General features: G+C 41.9%; 1 protein-coding gene across 38 annotated transcripts in view; it reads right to left on the bottom strand.

The window, feature by feature from the left end:
• GPHN (gephyrin) overlaps positions 1-15952 on the bottom strand; it is a 2801546-nt gene that overhangs the window by 2364719 nt on the left and 420875 nt on the right. For all 38 annotated transcript variants that reach the window (XM_069638674.1, XM_069638676.1, XM_069638677.1 and 35 more), the window contains exon 2: positions 3212-3290. In XM_069638674.1, the coding sequence (XP_069494775.1) occupies positions 3212-3290 (79 nt within the window). The remainder of the gene's footprint in view (positions 1-3211; positions 3291-15952) is intronic.

The following is a 15952-nucleotide window of genomic DNA, read 5'->3' as shown; positions in this document are numbered from 1 at the left end:
GACGGGCAGTCCCACCGGATCCAAGGACGCAGAGAGAACACACACTCCTGTATTCGATTATCTCAACTGATGCTTGTCGGAGCCGCTCGGAGAAGGCACCGGGATACCATTGTAGGAAAAACCAAAACCCCTGTTCTCCAGCATTCCACATAAATCTAGTTTCAATTCCTTGTTTCCCTGGGGAACGGGTCCAAGTCACAAAAGGAGGCCTTTAAATGGGCCAGGGCGGCAGTCTCCCAAACCGCTGGTCGAGCCAGGGCCCTGTTGGGGTTCCCTCCCCACCGGCAACGAAAGACACTTTTTTGTTTTTTATTGCAGCAGCCTGGGGATTCGAACCCGGTCCATGTGCGTATCAAGCCCGCGCTATTTCAGTGGTTCTGGAATCGCTTTTGATTTATTCAATAGAGTGCTTGGCGTGCCAGGCTTCATGGTTCAAACAGTCCCTTCAAAGAAACGAAAAAGATTCCAGCACCTACGAAACAGAATGAGTACTTTTGTTTAATTTAAGACTGCTTGACACATGAATCCAACAGGCTTTGTGTGTCAAACAGCCTATTGAATGAAACAAAAGAAATGAAGTACCTAAGAAATAGCACAGTGCATTGCGATGTAGGGCTCGATCGAATCCCCAGCACGGAACAATAATTAAAAAAAAGACAAGGAAATTATTTTATTTTTTATTTTTGTGCTCTGCTGGGGATTCGAACCCAACCCCTGCCATGGCAATCAAGTGACACATTGCACTGTGCTATTTGGGTATTTGGGAGATGCTGTTATTCAATTGATTGCTTGACAAATAAAGCATGTGTCAAGCAGGCTATTGAATGAAACCTGGCTCGGGTTTGAATCCCCAGCACTGGATAATAACATTTTTTTTTTAACATGACAGTGAGGAAAGCCACTTTTTTGTTACTGTCCTGAGTTGGGAACACTTAAGGCCATGCCTGTCATTTAGGCCACACACCCTAGTTACAGCCCCCACCCACCTCGATTTCTCACCCCACTTGAAGCATTGCACAACAGACTATCTGGAGGCAACAACTCTGCCCTGCATTGGTGCCACTCGCCTCCGCTTGCCACCCTCTCAGTCCACAGCAGCACAACAAACTGATTTCATCAGGTGGGTTTACAGCAAAACATCAGAAATCCACGACACACGTTTCTAAATGGCAAGGTTTGGCTGCCAGGAGCAGCTGCCGTTTGGGGGAGAATAGGAGTACATACTGATGGGAGGCAAACTAGTCCATGTGGGGGGAGGGGCGGTTACTGGGCTCCACTGCGTCATCGTTAGCAAATAGCAGCTCCAAGAGCCAGCCAGCACCACAGGATATTGCCAAGTGAAGTAAGCGGACTTCCGGGTATAGAGAAGGAGGTGATGCAGGAGCCAAGCGGGACTTCAGAGGGTATGCAAAAAGAAGGGACAGGTAAGAGGCTCCATTACAGGAGCCCAGTTTATAGCGTGGCTAGGCGGGTACAGGGATGCAAAAGCTGAAAGAAAATAGAACATTCCCAAATAATAATAGAAAAAAGGGCAAATGAAAATAAATGACAAAAGGAACAATTAACGCAGAAAGTGAAAGAGGACAACTAAAACAAGGAAGAGAAATGGATAGAGAATAGGGATGGGAAAGCGATTAAATGGAGGAAGAAAACTGCAGCACTGGTAAAAATAAATATGAGAAAACATAAAATAAAAATCGCACTGCCTGAAAAAAAGGCAAGGAAAAGTTGCAGCAATTTACATGCAATAAAATAGCCCTAATGATATGCAGAAAGCATATTCAAAGAAACTTCTGAGATCTGGGACTCAGAGCCACAGGAATGTAAAATGGATGTTAAACTCTTCAGTGACTTGCAATGCCCGTTTTACATTCAGCAGCTGGCTGCAGAATATCCCACATAATATTACGGGGTGCAGCAGTAGAAGAGGCCACTCGCTTCCTGCTGGCCCTACAAACCACAAGACTAGCAAGAAAAGCAGGTTTAAGACAAACTGTTCGGTTACTATAGGGAATGCAAATAATAGGGCTTTTACTGCAAACCAGAATAAAAAGAAAAACTGAGTGTAGCTTTGGTAATACAGCCCAACACACAGCACTCAAATGTTGTAAAACACATTACTGGAAGCACTGAACCCAAGGCATTGAACGATGCACCAGAAAGCGATCCAATCAAGTCTGTGGTATCATACGTATAGCACTACTCGTGCCATTCTGGTTGCCTCTTGGGGCTACACACGTAAGCCATGATACGCAGACGGAACATTTTGCTCTGGTCAGAATAAGATTTGGATCAGTCCTACCCAACAATGAGAGCCTGGCGTGAAAGACTGGAGTGCATCCACACTGCCCAGGGATCTGCCTGGGAGAAAGTGGTGGATTGCCCTGTCTAAAATTCAAAAGCCAGGCCTACCAGAAATGCCATGAAAAGCAATTTGGACACAAGAACAGCAAGGTATAAATAACTGTCCCTCACCAGCTTTTACAAACTTTTTTCATTTTAAAGTGTATTGATCCATTGTTTGCAGTGGCAAAATGTCTGTAATAGGCTGATTAGACAAACAGGAATTTATGAGATGTATAATATTTTACCATTTGAAATGTGTGATTGTATTTAATTTTTTATTTTTTTTACCTCTATATTTACACATTTAACATTTTGTCACAAAGAAAACCAAGCCAAACAAAAACACATGATATCCAATGTAACAGGAGTAAAACCCCCACCGGCAAAAGCAGCATATCCTGTCAACCTATAGAACATTCTCTAGAGCATCAAAAACTCAGTCTGACAGCAAAGAACACAGTGCAAGTTTCTAAGCATACCCTGCACAGACAGAACTACAACCAAACACTGTCTTAATTACAGGAAGTAGCCTTTCTTGGCAGTCCTCGCTCATGCCCTCCCTGCTGCTGGAACCAGCTCTTACATTTAACATATGTTATTAATTATCTCTGGTGCTGAAGGGAAAAAGTAATTAACGACAGCATTATCCTTCGTCCCGACCTTCCCGGGACAAGTAACGCACGATACAATACTAGCCATTCCTTTCTGCGCTAAATCGAGAAACCCCGCATCAACCATGCCCCGCCTCTTCAGCCGACAGCATCTAATTGCAATGAAATTAATCAGCACCTACAGTGCACTCTCCTCCACATGTGGTCATGCTGGAAATTGACATATGCTCTAATCACGGAAGCCAAATACTTACAAAGAGGGGTCTTGAACTAGGTCCTTGAGGTTGATGCCGCTGCGATCCTCAGCGAGGTTCCTGAAACAGCTGTCACTCACTGCAAAAGAGAAAAAGGAAAGGGCAACTGTGATGCAATGTTTCCAATAAACCTAAAAAGTTCAAACTTTTCCACTAAGTTTCAGTGTATGGGAACACTTGATCAAACATCATCAACCCTTTATGGAGTCTGTAACCTTTGGCTCTCCAGATATTATGGACTACAACTATCTTCAGCCGTAGCCAGCATAGTCGGTGCTGAGAGATCATGGGAACTGTAGTACAAATATATCTGGAGGGTCAGAGGTTGCAGATTTTGGTCAGGATTTACATTTCTCAAGATAATGGGCCTCATTCCGAGTATGGCGGTAAGGGATAGCGGCCACCGGTAACGAGACCGGTGGCGGTAATCCCTTACCGCCATACTCCGAGTTCCCTCTGCGCCCTCGCCCTTAACGCCTGCTTTGAGCAGGTGTTAAAGTCGAGGGCGCAAAGGGGCCTCCAAGCCAATAACGGTGACCGTAATGAACGGTCACCGTTATTTGCATCTTCCCCATTCCCATTGAGCCCTATGGGGGCTCATTTGGGAATGGGGAAGAGCCTTGGTGAATGGGGAATTACCGCCCCGCCAACCTTGGAATGGGGCGGTAATTCCGCCATCCACCAAGGCGCTGCCGGTCCGGGTACGGCGTCAACCAAGGCGTTAATAGCGCCATTGGTTAGCGCCGTACTCGGAATGAGGCCCAATGTGTTCCTTGAATTAATCTCTGCATTTATGAAAATAGGTGTGCTGCTGAGAAATTTTTTCATTACATAAATATGGTTTTAGTTTGTCTAGATTTATCACTACTACAAATAACCTTTATTTCTTACGATAGCTTTTCAGATAGAATGATACTCGAGAAGGTCTTTGTACAAAAATAGGTGAAGGGAGAGTGTGGAGATGCAGTTATTTGGCACTATACATTCTTGGATAGATGGTATACATGACTTACAAGTGCTCCTCGTAAAATCTGTGCTACCAGATCAAACGGACATTGTGAGGAAAGGTCCCTCGAAATACAACGAGGGACGAACGTTTACAATTTGAAAAGTTTACAATATTGAGAATTGTGGGAACCATTCACAAACGTAAAAAACATTGGCCCTAGGAAACTAGAAGCATTGTAATGACAATAATTACTCTGTGTAATCTGAAATTTATTTAGTTAAAACTATATCGTTAAAAACAGATAATTGAGGTAATTGAATATACAACTTTTACCAAAAGACTTGTCTCTGAATAAGTGAGTTCAAAGGAATCTTTACAATTATATTGTACTATTTTGTGCCCTCGTTCGTCCCTCGTTGAATCGAGGGACCTTTCCTCACTTTGTACAAAAATAGCCAAACGTAAAAACTAAAATCGGAAAATTTAAAAACAGACAACGCACAATTTTCTATCAGTAGAGACCAAACTGGTGCTAGCATATTCGGCTGCAGGGACTTTGCTGCATTCTTTAAACCGCGCGCACTGTTTTGCGACGACCCGTTGGCGTCAAGAATCGCAGCCAATTGGCAGCTGCAATGGACGATGGGGACCCTCCCTAGTTTTCATTTCAAATGGTTACAATTAACTAATTACACACCTTGGGATCCAAACTAAAACAATACATCAACAGTCTGTTCCTTTAGGAGCCCCGATGAGCGCTTGAAACACTTAAGCGTGCAGAACATGCTTGCCCACCTAAATTCATGTTTTTGGGAGGTTTTATTTTGCAGGTGGTTCACCCTGCGGTCTCCTTACTCATGTCTACCCAACCTCTATACCGCTACCCCAATGCACCCCGAACTGGGGGTGAATTGTAATGTCATTGGCTGAATGTTTGGTGGTGGCATTCAAAAGCTAGGTAACTGCCCTGCCCATTCTTCTGGTCTGACACATTTTCAACTAACTACCACTACTGGGCCTATGTGGTCTTTGGCTTCCCCCCAGACTTCACACTACCTTCTACTAGTCATTTCTTCATGAAATTGGACTATTGTGTCAGCGAAAAGAGATGATCACATGAAGCCTAAAGGACACAGTGTACAGGATCATGTCCAAGCAGAGAACACCTCGATAAGTCCACCTGATTTACCTTCTCTGACATGTCACATTACATTGCAGTACCCTCACCACCCCCAACTCATTCCTCACTACTAAATTCTTGCATCCTTAATCCCCCCTCTCAGCCCCCCCCCCACACCCCAACACTCCTTCGGGCGAACTCCCAAGTCACGTTTACTTAACAGATTGAGACCCTATCCATCTACTTTCAACAGCGATGCTGCTCATTCTTGCATTCCACAATCCAGGGGCTGCCCATATAGTCAACCTGTCCGGTCAGTACCAATCACAAAGAAACTAGAGATTTGCATATCGACACACAGGTAACTGGGTACATCCGACCTGCAACGATGAACACCAAAGTTTTCTGCATCTGCTTTCCCATTATCCGAATACCTAACCTCCTTTCTTACACAGCCATGCGACCTAGGCCAACATTATTAGCAGAACGGCGCTATATAAGACCAACGTACATGATTAAATTACTAACTCATTCCACAAACAATCACACTATATCTTATCAAATTAAAAAAACATGTATTAATTTTAAACCATAATTTGAAAAAAGACATTGTGCGGACAAAGTTCAATACGCGCCAAGGGACCACTCCGGTGGTGATAGTGCGTGTTATAAATGTCCTTTAACATTAACATTAACATAACGTTAATGGTGATTTACCACTTCAAGGTGTTCACCAAAAGGCCAGGAAAAGCTGACATTTCCAGTCTGCATAAAGCCCTCATGCAACACCTAATAACCGTTCTGGGTCAATGAGAATTTGCTTGGGCATCATCTCTGATAAATCTGTTTGATGACCAATTCAGTTAGACATGATTCAACTTCTAATTGCTGTGTGAGACACAAAGTTTTATAATACGAGTCAAAAGTACAAACACAATTGAGATGAAACCTTGTTATGTTAATGCATTTGCTGCATATGATCAAGTCCCGATGCAGAGCCAGGAAATGGGGTGGGAGGCAGGGGTGTTGCTAGGTCTGGAAAAGATCTAGGGCTATGCTAATGTCAGGACTAGGGGCTAGGTAGCCTTTTGGTTGTAGCCCCCGAGCTTCTATATGGGGCTATATAGCCCTTCCCCCACCCCTAGTCCTTCCCTAGTGACACCTGTGGTGGGAGGCACCCTGCAGGCCGAGCGAGTCAGCCAGCTCTGTGTTGCCAACTGTGAAGGAGGTTATACAGAGAAAGTTCATGGCCTCTTCCCTCATTCTCAACCTATAAGACGACAAAGGAAATTTAGAAAAGGAAATCAGAAAATTCAAAATGCACTCCATCATCGCGAGTCCAGATCGCGATGCTGTCCTGGAGAGAGTCATATCTGCGCAAGCATGGTCCATGCAAGCTTAGCCCAGCCTCTTGACACACCTGACAAACGGCAGGAGTCATGAACACATACGAGCAGTCGATCGGAGGTCAAGCTAGCCAGAAGGAATGGATAGGTGGCATCGCAGAGCAGATGGATTCTAAGGCGGCAGACCCATGCCCTATAAACTCAGCCCACAGAGCTGCTGGCCATTACCAATTGAAACAGTTTGGTAGTTTCACACGTGAAGAGACAGTCTAGCCAGTTTCTGGTGGGACTGGAAAAGCCACCAAGCAAAGTAAGACAGATTTGCAAAGTTCCCGGGGCTTCGCCACAGAGAACCCATGCCTAGAAGGGTCACTGAAGAACTCAGAAGCATGCTGAAGGGTCATCTAAAAGCAATGGGACCAGAGTCCAGGGGGTCCAACATTCTCCAAACAACCACTGCTGAGGCTCCTAGATCAACACGCCTCAGACGACTGTGACCAACATGGTACACCGTGTCAAAAAAGCCCAGTCGTGATCACAAACAATCGTAAAGTGAAACAAGCGACTCAGGACCTCAGTACTGAATGCAAGCAGAGATTTTACTTGCCTTGATTCCCCTTATACCATCCCACAACCTAGTTTGAGATCCACTGCTGTGTTCTTGGCCTTACTCCCACCAGGTGTTTTCTTTATACCTTATTTACTTGCCTGCAAGTCCTTTGTGTTTCCCTCGGAAAGTGATGTGCTTTTAAACAATAACATTAAGTTCAGAACATTCACGTCATTCACCGTGAAACTGAACGAATTGTTGGTGTATGTCAGAGTGTGTTTTTACAATAATAGTTCAAAGAAATAAAACATAAAAAACATAAAAATGTCAGACTGCCTCCATGAACTGCCTACCTACATTCGGAATACAGTAAAACAGTGTATTTTATTTTTTGGGGGGAAAATCATTAAAGTCTTGAACTACGTTTAATGTTGTTTCATAGACACATTTCTGAGTGGTAAATTGTTTCACAGCAGTTACATTGTTGTAGAGGAGCAAACGTGTATGTCACTGATAGACTCCGCCCCTCACCACACCCTCACATACTGGATGAATAACAGCAAGACACTGTGCATGACACCAGGTATCATCCCAATACCGCAGTGAGTGTATGAGGGACGTTATGCACTCAGACAACCGTATCGAACATACCCTCATACTGGGGTGGTAGCAGGAGATTTGCAGACACCACTGAATATCGTAGAGTTGTAAATAAGATCTGACAGCTGCAAAGTGATGTCATAAGGAGAAGATAAAATGACGCACTAAAACGATAAGAATATTGAAGAATGAAGACGAAAACTGAAGAAACAAGAATAAACATACAAGTAAGAAGAAACCATATATACAAAGAAGATAAGTAACCAGATAAGTAGTGGATGTATATACGTAGAAATGCAAGAGAGATGAGCCATATAGAAGCTTGCTGCAGTAGACAATTTAACACGGGTGAAGTGGCCATGCTGAAAAGATGGACGTTGGCGAGACTAGAACTGCAGAGCTGACAGAGGCTGGAAATACAAATTCATGCATTAACAAAGAATAAACTGCTGGCCAGAGAGCAAGGATGCCACAGCGAGAAGCTACTGAATGGTACAAGGGGAGGTAACTAGGATGAGCAACGTACTCAGGACATATTTCTCATAGATTAAGTAAATGAGGGAACATTTACGAGTGCCAAGTATTGACAATACATAATGCAGAAACGCCTGTGTCAGGTAGAGCAACCAGGCCTCCAGAGGCCAAAAGGAGCGATTACACCTGAGATAATTGGATCAAATAACACTAAATAAGAGGGCGAAATGGACAAAATCGTGATGCCCTCACATGTGATTCAGAAATCGAAACCCAGGCCTCCAAGCTCCAGATGAAGAGAGTGGTGTACCTACACTTCCTTAAAGGTCACAGAGAAGAGAACAGCCTGCAAGTTCAACTACAAAGAAGAGGCTTGGCTGAAGGCCTGACCGATGAGAGATGATGGGCTAATTGGGGAAGTGGGTAGCAGTCTGACGTGGTTCTGTGCACCAGAGTTTCGTTTCGCTTACTTGCTGCTAGTGAGCCCAGTGTCCAAGGTTGGGAGAGGATGCCAACCTATCATGAGGGCCTAGGCAACGATGAGCATAAAATGTTGCACGAGCCAATCCACTACTGTTATACTGCTACAAACTGTATTATACGTAGTTAGAGAGAAGTTCAAGGCTTGCCTACCAGAGAGGAGCAGCCAATAAAGTAGCTAACACAGACACTATAAGTAGATATGTTCCCCTAACAAATCCCTAAACCCAATGGGTTTTATTATTTGCCACGTAGGATGGCGTCACAGCTGATGCACTTTGAGGTATAAAGCCTTTGTGTAACCAATCCGCATTGTGAGTGTTCGGACTAAAAACTCGTTCTCCAGATTGTCCTACTTTATTGAACTGATAATAAAGTAGCGCTTGGCCATATTATTTGAGTCTGTCCGGTCATTTGGTTCTAAAACGGTTTATTATGGTAATCCCATTCTGCACATAGACACGCCCAAAAAGTGCTACTGCACATTGTGACAGTTAAATAGTTAGCCGTATGCTGTACAGAGGGTGAGTGAGGGGAGGGGTGGTTGGATATGGGGCTGCTGCAAAGGTTATGGGGGAGCCCCAAATTACAAGAAAAAAAAGAAAATAAATGAAACAAAAGTAAATAACCATTCCCTGATTTCGGACAATATAATCATGTAGAACCATGTAGTATGCCAAAAGGGAAATAAAATCACTGTCTATAACCATGATGACATGTGCTTTCTCCAAAATTTGAGCACAGACTATGATGGAAATTTTAAAGGGAATTAAAAAAAAAAACAAGGCTTATGATTAATGAAAAATAAAAATGTGATTTGCTGATAATAGCAGACAAGCTGCATCACTTAGTCATTCTGATGCTAGATTTAGTTGCCATCCTTTGGGATGGAACTGTATAAATGACACAGCACGAGGTTTAAAAACAATTCTGACAATTTCACTAAGAGTTCTTGTGCTTTATAGACTGAATACAGATCTTATTGGAAAGTCCAAAGTAATGTAATTAATCTGATTTTATTTGTTTACTAGATTCATTTAAATGTTTAGTAGCATTCCAGGTTTCGTGACATAATCATTGTTTGAAAATGATACCATGGTATTATAAACAGCCCGAAAGCTGTGAAATGTATTCGTGGGATTCTTCCTTTAAGAATATTTGATCCCCTTTGAGGGCCCACACGAGCATAGAAAAAGCTGTGCTACTTCAGTAAACAAATCCCTCAAGGCATGTGTGAGAAACCTGAAGGTGTCTCACCCCCTACTTCCCAGAGATCTGTTGTCCAGGTGGCCAGAACACGTCCATCACTATTTGATCCAGTTCTTGGGGGTGGGCAAGTGGAGGAGGATCACCTGAATGAGGCATCTTCGGGGAGTGAAAGTGGGACAACAAGGGTTGAGACGTGGTATCCCCTTCCCTGTAACACCTTTTCCCCATCCTACTCTGTAGGATATTTAGAAGCTCTAGCCCCCCTCTTTCCCACACAAATACTTTTACATTGTAACAGAAAACGGACTGACACCAAAGCCGTTTACCTGACATGTCCCAACACACGGGTCAGGCAGAGTCAGGCAATTGACAATAACCACGTACACCTGACGGCCATTTACCTTCCCCACAGGGATAAAGGTGGAGCACTACGAGCAAGGCCGAACGCACGAAGAAACAGCTACACCGAACCGGCAGTTCAAACGGAGGAGAAAGCCAGCGAGACCTGGAAGGACGACAAAGAGGGAACTGCCCTTGCCCTTTTCAACTCAGACCCGCAAAACCTCTGAAAGGGAAATCATAAGACCGGGAGTTGTAACTGGCGTGCGAAGCAGCAGATGACAACGGTACACGCAGGCAGAGAGGCAAGCTGGCTACCGTGGTACTATCCTTGACTCCAGAGAACAAAGAAGCCAACGGGTTCAGCACAGCCGGTGAGTCGGAGGAAGCAGATATAATACCGAACTGTGTTCAACCCAAGGATGCGAGTAGCAACATTTTGAATGCAAGAAGAAAGGACTTGTGTGTATGTTTGAACTTTAAAAAAAGCCCACTTGAGGTCCAGGTGCAGAGGGATCCGGCACCACATGGGCGCTCATTCGAAAGGCTCTGACCAGGACCTGTTTCTGAAACTACACCAACCATAAAATGCTAGTAAAGTGGCGTGAGGCATCAGAGTGGTCCTAAAAACATCACGTTAAATCCCTTATGCAATCAAAAGTCTTACACGTTGCCAGAGGAAAGCTAGGGGAAGGGAACCCTGCTTTCCCCTAGATTTGTGAATTGTGATAATTGGCCATTGTGAACCCAATAGAGGGATGCCGAAAAAAATGCTTAAGAGAAACAAACCCTGCTTTCTGATAAAACGGAATAAAATATTAACTGTATTAGGACTACATGATATGTGTTGAAGAAGGGCCATAGTGTACCCGACGGAGGGAGGCCCATTTGTACAAGAAGGATCTGAGCCCGATGGAGGGAGATCCCAGGAGCAAGTTTGTACAAGAAGGATCCGAGCCCGACAGTGGGAGAAATTGTGTTTGTTTGTCATTGTGAAATCCTGGCGAAGAACAATTGCCCGAGTGCAAGATCACCGAGAGAACTTTTGTTTGTTTGTTACTTTGAATCCGTAAACCTTCTAAGGCAGGAGACTTTTGCAGAAAGAGACTTAGCCTCTGAAGGGTTTTAGATATTGTGGAACTGAACTGTGAACCTCATGCTGTCGAGGCCCAGGAGTGTGTTGTGCTCGAGAGTCCCACTTTATCCAGTGCCTCAAACGTGGGCAAGGGAGAACCAGCCATACCATCCTGACTTATCATTTTGTGAACACTTCTTTCTTTTCTGGTGAACATTATCCCACATTCTTTTTGTAATTCAGTAGTAAGGATTGGCAATCGTGTTTTTTTTGTATAGGCCCTTTTTATTTGAAACAACGCCACTAGGACTGCCTTATTATTATTATTATTAGATGGCCATAGCTTACTCCTATCTTAGATTTACGTTTAGATTTACGTTTAGATTAGGCGTTTATCTCACCCATTATAAAGTTCAATAAACACCCTTGAACTGTGATCACTTGTGTCTGTCTTTACTGTTGCCACCATGAGTTCCTTACACATGGGACATAAATGAAATTGTGCCATTATTTCTATTCATGGTGTCTCTACTCTATCGGTCGAATGGGCCAACGAAACTGAGTCAAGGTTATGATTTATTGAATCACTACGTGACATGCCCAAGGAGAACCTCGACCCTAAATTCAAATTTCACCTCAGGCTAATTTTCAACACCACCAATTTAGAAACCCAATTAAGGCACAAACACAATTAGGAAGAAATTAAGGAACCATGTGTCATTCCGTTATAACGCTGATTAATAATGATCAGTCCTAGGATATTCACTTTAAAAAATATACAGCCCTCATTATTATTGCAATAACTAACAGATGTGTACGGCTTTACAGATCTGGTGGTTGAACCTTTGAACTACAACCCAAGAAAGCCAACAGCAAACATTATGACAAATATCCAAACATAAATTGGCATGCTACCTATTTAACTGATAGCCCAGGCTTACTATTATTCAGAGAAAGGGATGACATTTCATGTAGATCAGAACGATTGTCTAAAATCTCGACACGAATGAGGGCAATTTATTGCATAGGTTTGGGACAGACCCTGATAAATAGTGGCATTGGCAAGATATTTGATTTTGCAACACAATCCTTGTTGATTTCATCCTTACTCTACAATGATTATTTTCCATTATTTAGAATGTTTTCCCCAAAGCAGAGGTTTACACTAGCAAAGAAACAATATTATTAAAACAAATGAATAACCCTTTTAATGCTCACAATGTGACCAATGACCATCAAAATGTGCCAATATGGGAAGTCGTAATTATAAGAGAAATAAATCAGATAAAGAATTTTTTTTTAAATCACTTTCCTCTATATATTGTTGAATAATTTTTCAGGCGTCACTGGTTGACAGCAATTCAACAGTCCACCACAGACCATGATTTGCACAAACAACCTTATTTATTTTGACTAGCAGAGGAGGGCAATCACAGTTTAATGGACCAAAAACGTAACAATACCACTGCATACTCAGACATAAAACAGGCTTTTTTGCAATGATGTCTCATTTAAAAAAGCATACAATACATACTCCAACATATGGCGATATGATGCAGATCTGCTAATCCAAAAGCTTTCACTATCAAACACTAATCCCATGCAACCTGTATGAATCTCTCTCAAACTCACAAACACACGCAATCATTGCTCCAATTTCACTGTTATGCATTCTCCCCAATCAGCAATTAACTAGTAAACTCTTCAGAATGACACATTTGTCCGATACTGTTATTCAAGTGAAAACAACTTGTTGCATCCCTCAGGAAGGCCCCAAATATTTTAATTTGCATGTGTTTGTTTAAAATACTCTCACCGTCTTCTTTAACAAAACAACCTTTTACAAATTTTCAACAATTCATTTGCTTACAATTTAAGGTCATTTTACAGAATACCCAAACAATTTATAAAACTATACATGAGTTCCTGTACAAAACATTCAACAGTGGTCTTACAATTTTCCCAAGAAATCCAGAAACTCCAAGATCAAAGACATCTACTGGCCATTTAATATTCATCTGACTTCAGAAATTCTCTTCAAGCTATGCATCTGTCCAGTTTAATCAAGCGTTGATAAAAAATTGCAGAGCATTTGACTAGAAGATGTTTAGGTGTCTCTTCAGCATCAATACTTGCAGTCAATCTATGCAACCACTACCCTGAACCGACCTGCTTCCTAACACTTGCAACGTCTCTAATCTTACATATAAACAGTGTATATTCCCCTTGTATTTGCCTGATCCTTTTAGCATGTACACAATGTCAGTGTGTTTTCTGTCGCCAAAATGTCACCATGAAAAATGTAATAAAATAACTCAATTGGAAATGAGCACTAAGAGGTGTGTACTCCTTTACATAACTTTACGCCAATTCTGGTTACAAATACACATATTGCCCCAAAAGAAAGTGGCTGTAAAACGTAGTGATGTTTTTAGATTCTAGAAAAGAACGTTGTAGTTCTTTAAAAAAAATGGGACAATAACTTTAATCTATAATATTCATATTGGAATAAAGTGTGAAATGTCAGGCTGTTTGTGCAAAGCAATCTGGCCGATTACTTGGCTGATGTTTTAGCAGAAGGAGGCAGCATTTTTAATACAGATTTACAATTAGTAGTCCGTGTGGGATTGTCCAAGCTCAAAAATGCAGTATATTGCGTCAGTGCCACAATTAGGTGGAGGCATGAATTCAGTCTCCCACAAAGGTGGCTACCCTCTGCAGTCAATTCATTTCACTCATCTATGTTGTGCAATCTTAAATAGTGTTAGTTAACTCAAGCAAATGGATATGGTTGAAGATAGGAGCTGGACTCATTTTATGCAGATGGGTTTGAGATCCCCTGGGCTGGCCTGTTCTACTTTGCCCTGAGGGCCTGTTGAGCTTCTCCCACTCCCCGCCATTGGGTGATAGAGTCTGGAATATAGGCTATGAACGGTATGGCCTTTGGGAGCATTGTTGTCCCTTTACTAGCGCTGGGTTCTGGATCTTGCGTTTGGGTGCTATATGGCTCCCCTATTCTGTTTCATCCGTTTCATTCAGCTTGTGTTTTGTCTGTCGTCTCCCTCCATGCCTCTCTGTGCCTCCTATTCCTAGCCTGCCATGTTTGGGAGATAATTCCACCCTTAAATTGCTAGCTAGCTCTGATTTGAATTATCCCTTTGGGCATTTATTTTACTTCATGGCTTTATTACTTCAAGATGGTCATTACCTTTTGCGGGAACTCACATCCACAAAGCCCTTATTGTATAAGTGCAGGAATAATCACAGTAATTGCTTTCAACATTCATAAGTAGGACGGGCCTGGTGGTCTAGTAAATTATTACACGCCTTTTTTCTTCACCTTAAAGCCACACGTTGTATCACTTTGATAAAAATCTAAATTTGTAAATACAATAATTTGTACCCATCTCATGCTGTATAGATTGCAGGATAATAATGTTTTTCTCTTCCAGATAGTGATTTAGACATTATAGAATCAAAGGAGCTATCAAACCTATGCAGATATGTAAAAATATCTCACTTCTTTCTAAGTTGGATATTTGAATGGGGTGCACATTTCACATAAAAGTGTTACATTTCCTATTTCTAATGATAATATTTCTGCATATCAAATACAGGTTTTCTCAATGTAATATTTGAAAGGATAGTGGCTCACCAGCCTTCGAACCGGATACTGTTGAGAAAACAAAAGGTAAGCTATCGAAACACATTTTTCAGCTTCTATGGTGTTAATTACTTATTCTGAGTTAGAACAACGCAGCCGAAAACAATATCACTTATATTTCAAGGGATTCCTGGGGATTTTAACATTAATAAGGCAGGACAGCGATTCCACATAGAATCAAATTAAGATGGTGCATTTCAGGAATCCATTATAGGCAAAACAAATTTAGAATAAAATATTTTTGAAACAACATATCGTACACAAATCATTTGACAATTACAAGAACTGGCAGTTATTAGGTTGAAAGGAACAACTATTTTCAAATTAAGTGTTTTTCTTAGGAATCCTTGCTAAATTGAAGGTACATCTGTTCCATGGTCACCTTAGCTCAACTCTTTACTGGATCAGGGCTCCAAAACAGTTTAGAATGCAAAGTATACTTTGCTGTAGTAAGCTTGCATGTGCATGTGAAACTTCTTCCGCTGTTTGGAGAAGCTCATAGTCTCATGGAATTAATAAAACAGACTCCTTCATTCACAACTTGATCAGGGTTTCCTGTACCATGTTTGTGTTCATTAGGTCTTCACTTGTCATGCAAGTCTTTTTTTAAAAAAAGTGTAATCTACAATAGTATGTTGCATGACACATGTGGTTTGCTTTATACAGGGTTAAAAAATGGCAAACAATGTATATCAGAGTCCAGATATTTTATTAAATGCATATTCAAATTTCACAGCTTGTGTCCTGCAAAAATGGAAAGAGGGGTGTAACATGCTGTTACAAATAGAAAAATAAAATGTTTAAAAATCAGCACACTTAGACAGACACACAAACCTTTAGAATTTCCCAGTCTTCTACACATAGGAACAATGATTTCTAAGTAAAGTTACATTTACGATTCACTTGTGAATTAAAGGCGTGATGTTGATTTCTAA

Source organism: Ambystoma mexicanum, chromosome 14, assembly GCF_040938575.1.
Source record: "Ambystoma mexicanum isolate Mex_15411 chromosome 14, UKY_AmexF1_1, whole genome shotgun sequence".
NCBI classification, from domain to species: domain Eukaryota; kingdom Metazoa; phylum Chordata; class Amphibia; order Caudata; family Ambystomatidae; genus Ambystoma; species Ambystoma mexicanum.
The sequence above is the reverse complement of the archived record's forward strand: the minus strand, read 5'-3'. Positions and strand labels throughout refer to the sequence as shown.